The following is a 16,052-nucleotide window of genomic DNA, read 5'->3' on the forward strand; positions in this document are numbered from 1 at the left end:
TACGTTATTTCTCAAAAAATATTTATAAATAGATCTTTATTATTATTATTTTGTATAAAGTGATAAAGTATAATGTGAACCATAAGGCAGATTTTTTTTGCTCAACAAAGGTATGAAGACGAGAAAAAACCGTCGTTATCATTAAAAGACATTAATTTTGAAATAGTTAAGTATAGAAAAAATATTTAAGCATTCGCTTCACACGCAGTGATTGAAGGTTTAAATTTAAAACCATACGAATGAATGAATTATTACTTAAGGAGATCTTAGACGTTTTGAGTAATGGAACTGTAGTGGGCTATTGTCAATCAAAGAATTAATTAAAAACAATACTTTTATTTTATAAAATACTTTCCAGACACCTTACATTTTTTTTTAACAAATCGCACTGGTTTTAAGAAGTATAAATAATATAATACCATCTAGATAATTTACCAAAGCTATACGGTTTTTATTGGAAGTGCTCCTTATAAACATTAATAACTCAGAAAAAAAAAAAAAAAAAAATCACAAATATAACACTGGATTGTAATTCATCTAACTAATATATTTTTTTACTGTACTCATTATAATAAACAAAACCATTCTATGTGGGCCATATATAGAATAAGAAATTAAAATTTTAGACTTATGGTGGATAGTAAAACAATCCACAGTTTCTTTCACAATAAGTCAATCGATCGTCAATCAAAGTCTATAATGATATTGATCGACAATCAATAGTTTGACAACATCTTGTAATTGACCACAAAAATATAGGGTCTTTTCATAATAACTGGAGATATTTTGGGAGGTAATACTGCCCATGCAAATTTCTTAACAGAACTATCCCGCCGGTACCGTCCGTCCTTGAAAATATAACTACCCCATTATACTAAAGCTTTTAAAAGGAACTATTTTTTAATCCACTGTCAATTTTCTAAAGGAACCGGGCATTCCCATGTATTCCTCGTTGAACTTCGCTGTATGTCTTTTAGACTCATCACTGATCAATTTCTCGGAGTCTTTAATGATTTTCTTTGCATCCTCTCCTCTGAGCGTTTCCTTCCATTGATCTGAAAATATGGACATTATTAATTAACGATTTTAAACGCTCGCGACGTGTACACATAATATTATAATGTAACCGTTATATTTAAGTGTTTAATACATTATAATATTATATGGACAATACTGTTATAGAAAAAGAATATGACGAATATAATACAGGGGTAAAGAAAGGACTAAGGCTAAGAAAGAAAAGGTACTAAAGTTAAGAAAAATGCCTATTTAAGTATTTACTAGTTAAAATCCGATATTATTGAAGATAAGGATACGTCAATTTAACTTGGTACTATTCGGTAATATAGGCATACACAGGCAGACAGAACGTCAGACATAGAGACAAAAATAAAGCCTTAGGCTTAAATTTGGTTCCCCTTTTACCCTTTTGAGTACGGAATCTTAGTAATACTTCCATTTTAAAACGGTTTGAGAGACCGGTACAACCAGACAGTTTTGAAGTCACTTACCACTTAACTTGGAGACTGACTGCTCATCACCACCATAGTCTTTCGGCAATATCTCTCTTGGTATATGCTTGTGAAGGTCTTCGTAACTGTTGTGGACATGCACCCTGTTAGCCACCTTCTCCCGAAGAGCTTGCTTCAAGAGGAAGATCAGTTTGTCGATGAAAGGAGGAGCGTTTAAGATGTGAATGCCTTTGATTTTGGTGCCGATGCCCTCCTGTAAATAAGAATATATTTGTATGTTGTTGTTCACATGTTTTTTTTACTTAAAATTAAACAGAACTGCTTACTACTACTACTGCTTTATGAAAACTTAAACCTTATTGCGCCTGATAATAAAATGATAGCAATCACAATTTTAAAATCATCGCCGAAACTATTCAAATCCTCAAAAACAAGACATTTTATTCAAGTTTATTTTTGTATTCTTTTAAACAATAATCGTTACTATACACGAAAATTTGAAATCCTACAATTTTTCCTTCTTCTCTACTTTACTGGTCTGAAGTGTCTCTCTGTTGAGCAGTGTTATCATAATCATTGTTTTCTTCCCAAATCGAAAAAAATGGTAGCTGAACGCATTATATCGTTGTCGAGGTAAAAGGGGCTAGGATTATAAATAAATAAAATATTGACTTACTGTACACAAAACTTCAGCTTTCTTTATGACTATCGGATTCACTTTACTAAGTAGACCTAAGTGAATGTTAGTCAGGTCAATCACGAACCGTTCCGAGGGAGTGTAGTCGAAGTTTATTCTGTATTCTCCAATCTGAAATTAATAAGTCATTAGAAAATAACAATTTAGAAATAATTACTTATTTATTTATTTTATGTCTTTATGGGTAATTTTACAATAGAAGTGATGTTTATATCTATTTTTAAATTATAGTACTATTTGCGTGTAAAGTGCACTAGCTATGACTTTTATGTAAGGCGTTTATTTTTATTGAAACTTCGTATGATAAACAGAGAAAAGTAAATATAAAAGGCCACTTTCGCTTTTTTTACAGTACGCTATTAGGCTAACAAATAAGGTGACAACAAACATTTTATAAAACTCCCGTGGACAATTCCATTAGTTATATGTTTGTAAAATGTCTTACCAGAAAACAATATCTGAAGTATGTCAGTATACTGAAGGGTTCCAGCTTGTCTGTGGTGAATTGAGTGACCATCACTCTCGCTTGATCTGACGGGTTCAGCTTAGGTAGGGGGACGTAGTTTCTGCAATAAGGAACGGGATTTGTAAGAACTTATCTAAATACAGTGTAACATACATAGCATGTTATAACAGAAGGTGTAGGCAGAGGTACTTATGTTTCGCCATTAACAATGTTAGTCCCATGTAATTAGGGGAAAACTCATTGGCATATAACGGACACGTTATCAATCTCCGGGCTACTATAAAAAAATAAGAATTAGAAAAGATCAATAGCACTTTCCCCGACTCGGAAATTGAATCCGAAATTTCGTGATCAGTAGTCGTATACTACCGACCAAGCAACATAGGCAGTTAGATAGAACATCGACATAAAGCATCGGAAATGTAAAAGTATGCGTAAAATAAAAGCTTCTAATAAGATTTTTCTGATATTTTTATTCTTTTTTGGTTAAAAACGAACATAAATACTTAATAATCTATCGATAAAATAAAAACAGCAAAACCTTTCTTTTTTATATCAAGTGACATTCAAGTTGCTACAATTTTTGAAAATTAAGTCGTAATTTCTATTTCTGCCAAACTAGTTTCAATAAATTAATTTGCATTTTTCAAACACCCACACAGTTTTATGGCAATGTTTTTGAATCTAGATTCCTTTTTTGAATTGAAATATAATAATATATAATTTGTTTTTTAAACATTTTTGACATGCACTGCATCTCCGGTAGTAAGTAGGTAATACTCAAAATTACTTACACAACCTCCCATTGTGGTTCAAATTCCTCAACGGTTCTGTTCAGACAGAGTTCAGGCATCATGCCTCGTGACGTCAGCAATCTTTCCAGCCTTCTCTTCGTCAGTTCCACAGATCCCTTGGCGATAATGAACACTCGCTCTATTATGTTCCTGGCTGGAAATTAATAAGATTTTATTACTATCTCGAAAAACTCTTTAGGTAGGTAGCTACATTTTAGAAAACAATTTTGACGACCAGAAAGTCCCTGTTTAGGGGGTCGCATCTCATACTGTGTCGGAATGTCGTAGGTTCGAGTTTCGGTTCGGTGTCTATTATATTGTCGCGTCGGGAAGATCAATAGAAAGAGATATTCCAGATCACAAGACACATAAATAAAAGTGCAGATGCTAAAATATTCAAAACAAGTTTTACGTTTTCAAAATATTTAGCCGTCCCGGAAAAACCTGATTGACAAGTCGGTGTTATATAATGATACGTGATAAGCCCGCTGTTCCATCGAATCCAGTCAAGCAGTCTCAAAAAATAAATAAATAATGATAAATAATTAGTATTGGACAACTCACACACGGTCATTTGATTCCAAACTAAGCTGAGCTACTTATATAATATGTACTTCTAAAAAAATAATTATATAGATAAATTGACAACCAGGCTCAGAACAAATACGATACTCAACACACAAAGATATGTCCCGGGTGGTATTCGACCACACGCGGCGCTACGGTTGTTGCGGTGAGGTGACTGCTTAAACCACTGCCACAAACGTGCAGTCTCACCCCCGGTTTCTGAGTACATTTAGAGGTAGTTTATCTATTCAAAAGCGTTTTTTTATATGAGTTTTCATGCTATTGCACAGATAAACTACCTCTAAATGTATCTCAGAAACCGGGGGTCAATGATTTCTGACTGCGCCTTGGAGCATGCAAAAATAAATACTTACTTAAATAAGGTATGGCTCCAGCCAGATGTTCTTGTTTCTTAACCCATTCTTCAACAGCATCCACGCTTTCTTTGATGCGCTTCGGATCATCAACTTCACATAATTGACGAACCTTCTTAATGCTTTCTTTTGTCACTATTATCAAAGGATGATGAGGGATCTCCTCCATTTTGGACTGGAATCAGAAGAAATAATGTTACATTATTATAAAACAAACTCCCCTATTGCGACCCCACGCTTCGTTTGGACACGTAAAAATTTGGTCTCGGTTGTTATCGATAACACGACTATGACACTATGACTGACCAACTATGTCATAGTTGGTCAGTCTTCTAGGTTGATTAATCATATGATTAGTAAATACAGCATTTTGTCGTTTCAGCTATAAAATAGCTCATGCGTCACTTTTCACGTCCAAATCCGTATTGTAGCACCTTTCAAATCAAAATTTGACCGCTTCTCGTATGCAAAAGCACCCATGTGCATAAATAATAAATAAATTATAAAAAAAACATTTTTAAACATTAAGTGGTTTTGATATCGCAACAACGATATTTGTTGTTCGAATATGAATCGTTTATTATTCCAAAAACGCCATACAAACATACCCTTAAACTTTTAAATGCATCACATTTGTTCCTTAACCAGTTTAAAATCTATTCATATTTTGATGGTGTTATGAACTAGTTAAAACTTTTACCGCAACAATAGTTTAGAAATTCGCCAACAACGGGCGTGTAATGGCTGGGTTATTAAATTTTATACGAATATGCTTTCAAAGCTTGTGCAGTGACATTCGATTTACATACGATAAAATGTATGAATAAAATTTAGATAGGGATAAAATTGTAACTGAATGGAATTAGGGTTAAAAAAAATGAGTCAAGTACTAGACAGACTTGCGCGGGTCCCATACTATTCTTCTGTATATAAAATAGCAATAAACAAGTTCGTTGTACTGGAGCGTCTTTTGAAATCTATTTTATTAGGTTTTAAGTTTAATATTATGATCTTATAATAATAATAATAATAAGGCCGCAGGGCACCTTGAGGCGAGGTGACGGGGAGTAGCGACCCCGCGGTACCTGAGTGCTCCAGGGGGAAGTCACCCTTCCTCATCTCCGGCTTGCCTTAGTTGGCTGGTCGGAGTGAAAACTGACGAGGAAGCGGTCCCCCGCCTCTGGCTTGCCTTCATTGGCCGTCCAGAGTGGAGTCGCAAGAGCAGAGCTCCCACTCTGTTCGGAGGACGGATGCTGAGCGTAAGATGGCTAGTGGGCCAGTGATGCCTGAGCCTAGCAAAGGCGCGTGAGCTGAGTTTAACGTCCAGCGAGGCCTCTCCGTCCTTCAGCCGCTCACGTCCCTGTTGCCCCCTTGTTGCTATTGATGCGACTTGTTTAGGGTGGCCCAGTTTGTGAGTTGGCAAGTCTCCGCCTGCCATTTTCACGTGTTTTCAACATTGTCGTCGGCAGGCGCCATAGTTCCCGTAATTTCCCAGTTTCCCAGTCCATAAGCACCTCATCCAATAGTCCAAGTAGTTTTTCCCTTTAGTTTTGCCATAGTCCCACACAGTCCGGTGACTGTCCTTGGGTGCATTTTATAGTGTAGACAGGGATAGTCACCGGATTGTGACACCTTACACATCGTTTGAATATTAAAGCTGTCTAAATGGGCCTCTACGTGTTGGCTTCGGCCCCACGCAAGCCTTCTAAAAGTCCGGGACTCCATAGTCCCGAGATAATGAACAGACATACAAATAATAATAATAAATAATAAATCATTTTATTTTCAAGCTACAATGGCTCATAGATATATACCTTACAAACTAACATATATATTAAATATATCATATTGTTATTAGTAAATAAATCTTAAGACTATGTTAGTTAGTAGTAGTACTTATATCGGCACTAGAAATACATAATATACCGAAATTCCGACAATCTAGCTGTCACGTTTCATGAGACACAGCCTGGCCAGCAGAGGCAGTTAGGAGGATTTTTATAGTTCGGACAGGAACCTCAAAATTTTAAAATCTACTGTACTCTGAATGTTATATTGCGGGAATGTTTGCAAACATACAAATAACGGTAGGTAATAAAGGTCAACCATATGTATATAGTATGCACAAATCAATTTTTGGACGCTTAGAGGACGAAAGAGGATTAAAAAAAAGTCGTTGCGCTTCGGTTTTCAGAGTAACTTTTTACATTATCATCCCCCGTTTTCGGATGTACATTTAGCGGTAGTTTATCTATTCAATAGCGTTTAAGTTCATATAAAAGACTGTTTGAATAGATAAACTATCGCTAAATGTGCCTCAGGAACTGGGCATAAAGCAGGTTCAAATGCCTATGTGTAGCAACAAACATACTATCACACATACACACAGATTATACCTAGTACGTTATGACACGTGTAGTGTCTATGACCATACCATATCATTTCTATAAAGTGTTTTCTGATTATCAATAGGACATTAATACGATAATTATAAACATACACAAGAACAATGACATGTAAAGGTCGTTGTACACATAGCAGATAGGAAACGATCACATTCACACGTGAACAACAGTTCAGCAATTCTGGTATTGTAGAAATCAAACAATATCAAATTTAGTGTAGTAATAGTATCTGTCTGTCAGTAAATTTGAGGAGGACTGCTTGACAGCCCCTGTCCGGTATAGAAACGTAGGGTCCCCCAGTTTTTACATGTTACTAACATTTGAAATGGCTAAATGAGGATGCTTTAACACCCCTGCCTCCAACATTTGAGTACAAATAGCTCAAACTGCTCGACACGATGGTCCGACGTTTCGTTTACGCCCAAAGAATCGTGAATACAACGGAATCTCAATTATACTATAGACTAATCCTGCTCCTAGGTGTAGATTCTCTACTAAGTTATTAGGCTTTTGTTTTATGTGCCTCAGATTATGTGTGCTACAAGCTTTAGAGTCCACAAGACAAGTGACAAGTAAATAATAAAGTATGTCACAAGGATGTATGTCGGTTTGCGTAATTATACCTGTTTACCTTGAAACATTTATTTATTAACTGCCTCTATTGACCGAGTGGTAGAGTATGGGATTGCAAGTTGACATGGTTCAATTCCATGGCCCTTTTACCTAGTCGTGCTCAACAAAACGATTAGTGGGTTAAGCTACGTCACTGCTGGTATTATATAGATGGGTGACCACAATACGGTATAATATATGAGCTCAGTGACTTCATGCTTCAAAAAAAACTTACATGGTCAGCCCTAGTGGTAATCATATAAGGTGAACTATAAAAAATGTTAACTAATAACTATGTAAATATACGATTATGTACCAAAACACTGAAAAATAAATAAATAATAGTAATAGTAGGTAAAAAGATGGTTAAGCCGAGTTAAAATAGTTTCTTTTTCAAAAATCAATTTGTTAGAATGATTTGGAACATAGTACCCTTGTAATGTAACAAATATAATTACAAATAATATCAAAATATAACGATAAAACTAAGCAACTAAGATTCAACGATACAATCGAATCGTGATCTATTCACCCGATACGAGATGACATCGGTACCGCGAACAATACTAATTAGTTGGCTCTCGTCCACACTGGGGATTTACAACAATTACACGCGTAATTAAAATACTTGTACACTGGCTAATTTCTAGGAAGTTGTGTTATGCTTCCGTTAGTAAATTGTTTTTATTTGCATTATATGGAGACAAGAAATTATAATATACTCGAATTAAAAACTAGCTTTTGCTCACGATTTCGTCCGGTTTTCCAGGATTAAAAGATCTTGGGTATTAACCCAGGCTTTAGTTTATACGTGTGCGAAATTTCATGAAAATATGTTTAGTAGTTTTGGCGTGATTAAGTAACAAATAGCTGTTCAAACGTCCATTTATCCAAAATATTTTGCAGGTACAATGTTCTGCTAGTAATAAAGTCCTCCTTACCGATGTGTAGTTCAGGTTCGACAACTCAATAGAAAGCCTGATTTACTTCTCAAATAACGCAGCTGTAACAAATAAGCCACCATCAGCTGCAAAAACCTGCGGGTCACTGATGTTTCTAAATGCTGCATTTTTTTATCTACATCGTCCGCGAAACTTACATACAAGACTCTTTACTAAGTTGTTGGACTATAGTAGACAGTTTCATTGAAACAAGCAAATTGTGCAAGAATTCGTTTATAGTGTCCAAGACATTATAGTTTACATTTGTAACTTAACATGACCATGTAGATTTTCCTTATAGCGCTTAACATGGTAAGACCGTCACAAACACCATTTTTGCACTGCTAACGGTCAAGGTATTTGCCAAATCACATTTAGAAACATTTTCCTTGAATATCTTATGACTCTTAAAAAGCATGAAATTCTTCATCATTAACATTTAATTTCTTCATAAAAAGTGGGAAAAAAATTCACTTTGTTGCCCATTTTCTGTGGTAAAAATATCATATAATATCATATAATATTATGTGGTAATCTGGTATGAAAGCTAAGCGTGTATTTTATAAAATAATTGTTCAGTAGTTTTTGCGTAATTGGTTAACAAACAACCATCCAAACTTTTGCATTTATAATACTCGCTCTTGCCTGTATTATCGGATTAATATTCCCCTTTTTTTATCACGTATGATTTGTCCATAAAACTAATTTATATTCTTTCCGAATTTCAAACTATCTCTGTACCGAATTTCATTCAAATGAGTACAATCGTTTTGAAGTCATGGAGTATCATTCTTCGATCCTAACATCCAAAGTTTTGCATTTATAATATTAGTACGATCATTTTAACACATGATGTCCTGAAAAGGATCACATGCGTAGCATTCGTAACCTACAACCCTATATGACAAGATGTATAAATATAAATTAAGCAAGCGAACTTTATAGAGTTCTTTAGTCTCTACTACTATCGAAAAAGGCGTAAGATTATTTACATATGTACGTAATTTTAGCCCAATCATGATCAAGCCTTTACGTTTGTTCAAACACGTGTTTATGTCAAACATTTGCCGACTTGCTAGTTGAAAGACAAACAGTTTATGCTTGACCATGGCTTTGACTCTAATGGCTGTGTCAACATCGCAAGTGGGTGTCCGACCAACTTGTGAACTGACGTCATCATTACGTCACGGCTTTTTTCTAGTTTTATATGTTTATTTTATTTTTAGCGCTATTTTGTGTCGATAATTCTGACATGTTAGGCTTTTATTCAAGGGATTATTTATTTTGACATCAAATACATAAAATCACATGATTTTCTATCATTCCATTCCAAAGTGTCCTTTGCTATGATCTCTGCAAATTTCTTTTGCTTCATTCGTATCCATGCTTGCCATACAAGACCCACCTGACTTTTTTGAAAGACTTTACTCATATATTATGATCTTTGTAGGCATGTCTTTCTAAGGTATCCTCCCTCAGTGCTTAAATTTACTGCCGACAGTACATTTTGTTGGGCATTTTACATTTTTTCATGCTCTTTATATAACCAAATCATCATAATATACCATTTTTTTTATTACATTATTATTATAAAAAAACAGTTTTGCTACCGTAAGTATTGGCTCATGCCAATTATATTATATTGCTTAAATATTTTTTTAGGATAACATTAATAAATGGCATATTTGAACATTCATCAAATTAATAACAATGAGTATGAGATTCCATATAAATAAAAAAAACAAATGATAAATGATTTATGAAATCGTTAGAGTGTTCGTTGAACTATAGCCAAAGGTTCCGTATAACATAAGTATTAACTGACCCGCACGGCTGTATTTATGTATAGTTTTATCAGCTGTTCGTCACTTAGAGGCTGATTTTTGGGAAAATTAGCTTATTACAAATAAGTATGGTTTTGGCCATCCTGCCGATTATTCGGTTACAAAGATTTCAATTCGTCGGTCAATCATATATCAAACGTTAATACGAACGTATTAGGTCGAGGAAAAAGTCTTTTCGCATTATAGTATGTATGAACTTGTAATAAAATCTCTTTGGCTTCAAGAATCACAAATGAGTACATTAGGTTTCTTTCAGTGAGCTCGTGAGGTACCCAAATATCGAGCTTTTTTATGTAGAAAAAATATTTTATTACAAGTTCATACATACTATAATGCGAAAAGACTTTTTACCCGAACTAATATAACAATATATGGATATACCTACATAAGTTTCGGTTACGGAATCCTAAGATGCTATTAAATCATTAATATTACGAGAGCCTTAATGAATCTCCACAAAACATGCTTTAATTACAATTTTATTACATAGATCATTAATGCCCATTTGTAAGTTTTTTGCATAGAACCCATTATATATTGTAACAAAACGAATTGAAATGACCTTGAATCTGCTTCCTATAGACTTTTCCGTTTAGAAGTCTTGTTAGTCAAAATTTTCAAGTCACGATTAAGTCTCGGATGAATGAAATAAAATTCAATAAATATCTAATTTACTTATAATGTATGCAGGTGAAATAAAACCTTGTTCAAAGAATCCTATATTGCTAAAAAGTGGCCTAAAAGATTTATTTAATTAATAGAAACGAAACTTTTGAATTGTTTAGAAGAGGTTTGTAACGTAAGATAGTTAGTTTTTGGCATCATTTGTGTTCCATATCGTGTCACTAGTCCACCATTGAATCTCGGACATAATTAGAAGGAATACGGTTCCTATTGTCATATAACAAGAGATTTAAGGTCGACTCAAAAAAAATGTCACAATCAGTAAACTGTTGTTCAATGATCACGACAGCATACGGAAGGATGCAAGAGACTCTAAAATAACTACTAAGTATTGAAGAAAGTTTGATATACGCCTCAAAGGCTAATATAGCCTAATTAAAGCTATGACGTCGTAAAGCTTAAGTTTCGCCATATTACGCCAAATGCGAAAAATATGATAGAAATTGCAACTGCTAATTACATCCACAAGTAATTTCGAAAGTATTATTTACTTACAAATGACGGTAATTATCATAATATAATTGAGTAAAATGTTAAAGGTTGCCGGATATTATAATATTTTTATTTAAATGGAAATCCTTTTTAAAATGCATTTACTCAAACGTTGTGACGTCATACATTAACGCACTGAGAAAAATAAATTTATTTTTGTGAGCGCAACTTCAAAATGGCACAACTTATTTATTTTTCATGATATTTAAATTACTTTTTACTTCATTTTGTATCAGAAGTAAAATATATTAAAAACTACACCGTTTCCTGAAGAAATAATTTATTTCCTTATTTATTATTTTACAAATTTTAGCCAATGCGCGAAATCGTTCGGCTATAAGACCCCTAAATGGACATCTATAGATTGTCTGCATCAATGGTTACTTTACCTACTGATCGTTTATCAAATAAGCAACGCCACCTACTACGATCATCACAGACATCTTTCGCTTCATTCGCATCTTCGAATCATCTCGATCATCATATTGGTATATAGGATCACCGGTCACGAGTACTATGCACCTCACCTTTGCGCTGGACATTATCGATACAATCTGTGATATTTCTTCTCAATAATAAAACACTACAGACGAACAATAGGTTTTCTATTTCTCATGTTTATTTACTTTTATTTAATAGGCTTTTATATGATGATTTATGTCTATAGTGCTGTATACTGCAGTTATACTTATACTATAAATACGAAAGAATGTGAATTAACACAGAACTGCAAGAATTACTAGTTGACTCCTGTTAGGACTCGTGTGTAATTTGGAGAACCAAAGTTTAAAAAACCGGCCAAGTGCGAGTTAGACTCGCGAACGAAGGGTTCCATACCACAAAATACGAAAAATACATATAAAAAAATGTATTTGTTCTAATAGCGGCAACGGAAATAAAACATTTGTGAAAATTTCACTTTCCTAGCTATTACGGTTTATGAGATACATGCTGGTGACAGACGGACAAACAGACAGTGGAGGTTTAGTAATCTCTCTATGCAAAATTTAATCCAATTATTTTTTTCTTAACAATATTGTTATGGATAACGGCAATCAATGGCATATTTGAACATTCATCAAATTAATAACAATGAGTATGAGACTCCATATAAATAAAAAAAAACTAATGATAAATGATTTATGAAATCGTTAGTGTGCGTTGAACTATTGCTACAGGTTCCGTATAACATAAGTATAAACTGACCCGCACGGCTGTATTTTTGAAAATTAGCTTATTACAAATGACTATGTTTTTGGCCATCCTGCCGATTATTCGGTTACAAAGATTTCAATTCGTCGGTCAATCATATATCAAACGTTAGGACGAACGTATTTGGGTCGAGGAAAAAGTCTTTTCGCATTATAGTATATGACGAACTTGTAATAAAATCTCCTCGGCTTCAAATATCACAAATGAGTACACGGTTCATTAGGTTTCTTTCAGTGAGCTCGTGAGGTACCCAAATATCGAGCTTTTTTATGTAGAAAAAAGGTTTTATTACAGGTTCATACATACTATAATGCGAAAAGACTTTTTACCCGACCTAATATAACAATACATGGATATACCTACATAAGTTTCGGTTACGGAATCCTAAGATGCTATTAAATCATTAATATTACGATATCCATAATGAATCCTCACAAAACATGCTTTAATTACAATTTTATTACACAGATCATTAATGCCCATTTGTATGGTTTTTGCATAGAACCCATTATATATTGTAACGAAACGAATTGAAATGACCTTGAGTTGGCTTCCTAAAGACTTTTCCGTTTAGAAGTCTTGTTAGTCAAATTCTTAAACCACGATTTAGTCTCGGGTGTACGAAATAAAATTCAGTAAATTTCTTATTTACTTATAATTTATACAGCTAAAATAAAACCTTGTTCAGAGAATCCTATATGCTCAAAAAAATGGGCTAAAAGATTTTTTTTAATTGATAGTGTAATAGACAGTGATAGCCGAGTGGTATAAGTTGACACCTCCCACGCAAGTGGTCGCAGGTTCGAAACCAAGGCAACACACCAATGACTTTTCGAAGTTATGTGTGTATTAGAAATAATTGTCACATGCTCCAACGGTGAAGGAAAACATCGTGAGGAAACCTTGCATGCCTAAAATTTGAGGGCATGCAAAGTCCCCAACCCGCACTTGGCCAGCGTGGTGGACTCAAGGCCTAACCCCTCCCTCATTACGGGAGGAGACCCTTGCCCAGCAGTGGGACAGTAATGGGTTAAATTTTTTTTTTTTTTTTTTTGATAGAAACAAAGCTTTTGAATTGCTTAGAAGAGGTACTAGTTAGTTTTATATTTATTTATTTTTATACCACGACGGTGGCAAACAGGGATGCGGTAAATAAATTAATAGTTAGTTGACGTAAGATAGCTAGTTTTTGGCATCATTTGTGCTCCATATCGTGTCACTAGTGTCCCATTGAATTTCGACCATAATTATTATTTAAAGAAATACGGTTCCTATTGTCATAAAACAAGCGATACCTTATTTAAGGTCTACTCAAAAAAATGTCACAATCAGTAACGTTGTTCAATGATCGCGACAGCATACGGAAGGATGCAAGAGACTCTACAATAACGAAATAAGGTTTAAAGGAAGTTCGATTAACTCCTCAAAGGCGAATATAACTAAATTAAAATTGGTTGTCGTAAAGCTTAAGTTTCGCCAAATGCGAAAAATATGATAGAAATTACAACTGCTAATTACATCCACAAGTAATTTCGAAAGTATTATTTACTTATAAATTGCGGTAATTATCATATAATTGAGTAAAATATTAAAGGCTACCGGATACTATAATATTTTTATTAAATGGGAATCCATTTATTTAAACGTTGTGACGTCATACATTGACGCACTGAGAAAAGCAAAATTATTCTTGCAAGCGCAGATTCAAAATTGCATTACTTATTTATTTTTCATAATATTTGAATTACTCTTACACGGTTGCATCATTTCGTATTTAAGGTTAAAAATATATTGTTAACTTCTCCGATTCTTGAAGAAATAATTTTATTCCAAAAGTGTTATTTATTCCAGAATTGTTTTTTTTTCATAGACAACTGTTGCCGGGACTTTTACAAACATACAAATAACGGACACAAAGTACAAGCAGATCCAGACAATTATTTGTGGATCGCACAAATATTTGTTTCGTGTGGAAATCGAACCCACGACCTCTCGACGGCGGTAGCGGCGTGGCGACCTAAACCGCGCCACGGAAGCAGTCAAATTATATTTATTATATTATGATTATACCCAAAATGCAGAAACATTCAGTTGCAAGGCCTCTAAACGGATTTTCGTGGATTGACTACATCGAAACTGAATAGTTATTTTTTCCGCCAATCCTTTATCGGCTAAGAACGTCACTTGTTACAATCACTACAAATGTCTTTCGCTTCATTTAGGATCACCGGTCACGAGTACTACGCACCTCGCCTTTGTGCAGGACATCACCGATACAATCTGTGATATGCAACATTTCTCAATAATAAGACACTACAGACGAACAATAGGTTTTCTATTTCTCATGTTTATTTACTTTTATTTAATAGGCTTTTATGTGACGATTTATGTCTATAGTGCTGTATACTGCAGTTATACTTATACTATAAATACGAAAGAATGTGAAATAACACAGAACTGCAAGAATTACTAGTTGACTCCCGCTAGGACTCGTGTGTAATTTGGACAACCAAAGTTTAAAAACTGACGGATAAACAGACAGCGGAGGTTTAGTAATCTCTCTATGCAAAATTTAATCCAATTTTTTTTCTTAATAATATTCTAATGGATATTTAACGGCAAAAAATAAAATAATTAAATAATAGATTTTAATTCACTTGTGCAGTGAAATCTGTAAAAGTTATTTGAAAATCCTAATGTCCTGTAAAACACCTTAAATAGACATAAGCGGGACGAGATTTTTTTGTTACCTGCACGAAAAAGGCTTTTACTCAGAAATTCATGAAAAATTGAAACCAATTTTGTAATTAATGAATTTCACTTCTTTAATACAAGTGTACGTTAGTCACTTACATATTATATATTATATAATATTCATTTCCTCACTAACCAGTAATAAAAAAAAACAATTGCTCTAATAGCTATTACAATCAAAATAATATTTGCAGTCTATATTTATATAGAAAATTATTATAAACTGGTGAAAGTAAACAAATATAATATGGTCTATATTCAGACCATATTTTCGTTTGCATTAACGTTAACTTAAAAAAAAAGTTTTTGGAGGACCAATGTAAAAAATAATTCACCATTGGTAAAAAAACACACTTTAAAAGTTTCAAATGACAGTTTTTTTAAAAATAATTGTTTAAAAACATTCCAAAAATGTCTGTTATATTTTTTAAAAATAAATTAAAATAAAGAACACTCACCGGTTGATGTGTTACGACTGGCTGTCACAAGAATAAGCAATACAATGTTAGTCAACTACTTGACACCGGTCAATAAGAAAAGATTATGTATGTAGATACGAATGAGGATAAACTAGTATTGTGCCTACAACCTTCGTGGTTTTAGAAGTCATATGACAGTACAAGATATTCGAACCGGTCACGCGCTCCATATTGCAGCAGCTTCTGGGTATTTTTTTCAATAGTAGTAACCTGTTTGACCGCTGGTTTTCAGCTTTAAATACAAATACATACTTAAGGT

The 16,052-nt window shown here is 33.8% G+C and overlaps 1 protein-coding gene across 1 annotated transcript; it reads right to left on the reverse strand.

The window, feature by feature from the left end:
• Positions 1 to 320: 320 nt before the first annotated feature.
• Positions 321 to 15,834, reverse strand: LOC142981511 (alpha-tocopherol transfer protein-like). Its single transcript, XM_076127484.1, has 7 exons — positions 15,773 to 15,834; positions 4,371 to 4,545; positions 3,430 to 3,583; positions 2,615 to 2,735; positions 2,149 to 2,280; positions 1,512 to 1,725; positions 321 to 1,055 (listed from the first exon to the last, which is right to left on the reverse strand). The coding sequence occupies exons 2-7, from the start codon at positions 4,537 to 4,539 to the stop codon at positions 901 to 903; spliced, it is 945 nt and encodes a 314-aa protein (XP_075983599.1). The 5' UTR covers positions 4,540 to 4,545; positions 15,773 to 15,834; the 3' UTR covers positions 321 to 900.
• Positions 15,835 to 16,052: the final 218 nt, after the last annotated feature.

Source organism: Anticarsia gemmatalis, chromosome 20, assembly GCF_050436995.1.
Source record: "Anticarsia gemmatalis isolate Benzon Research Colony breed Stoneville strain chromosome 20, ilAntGemm2 primary, whole genome shotgun sequence".
Taxonomy (NCBI): Eukaryota; Metazoa; Arthropoda; class Insecta; order Lepidoptera; family Erebidae; genus Anticarsia; species Anticarsia gemmatalis.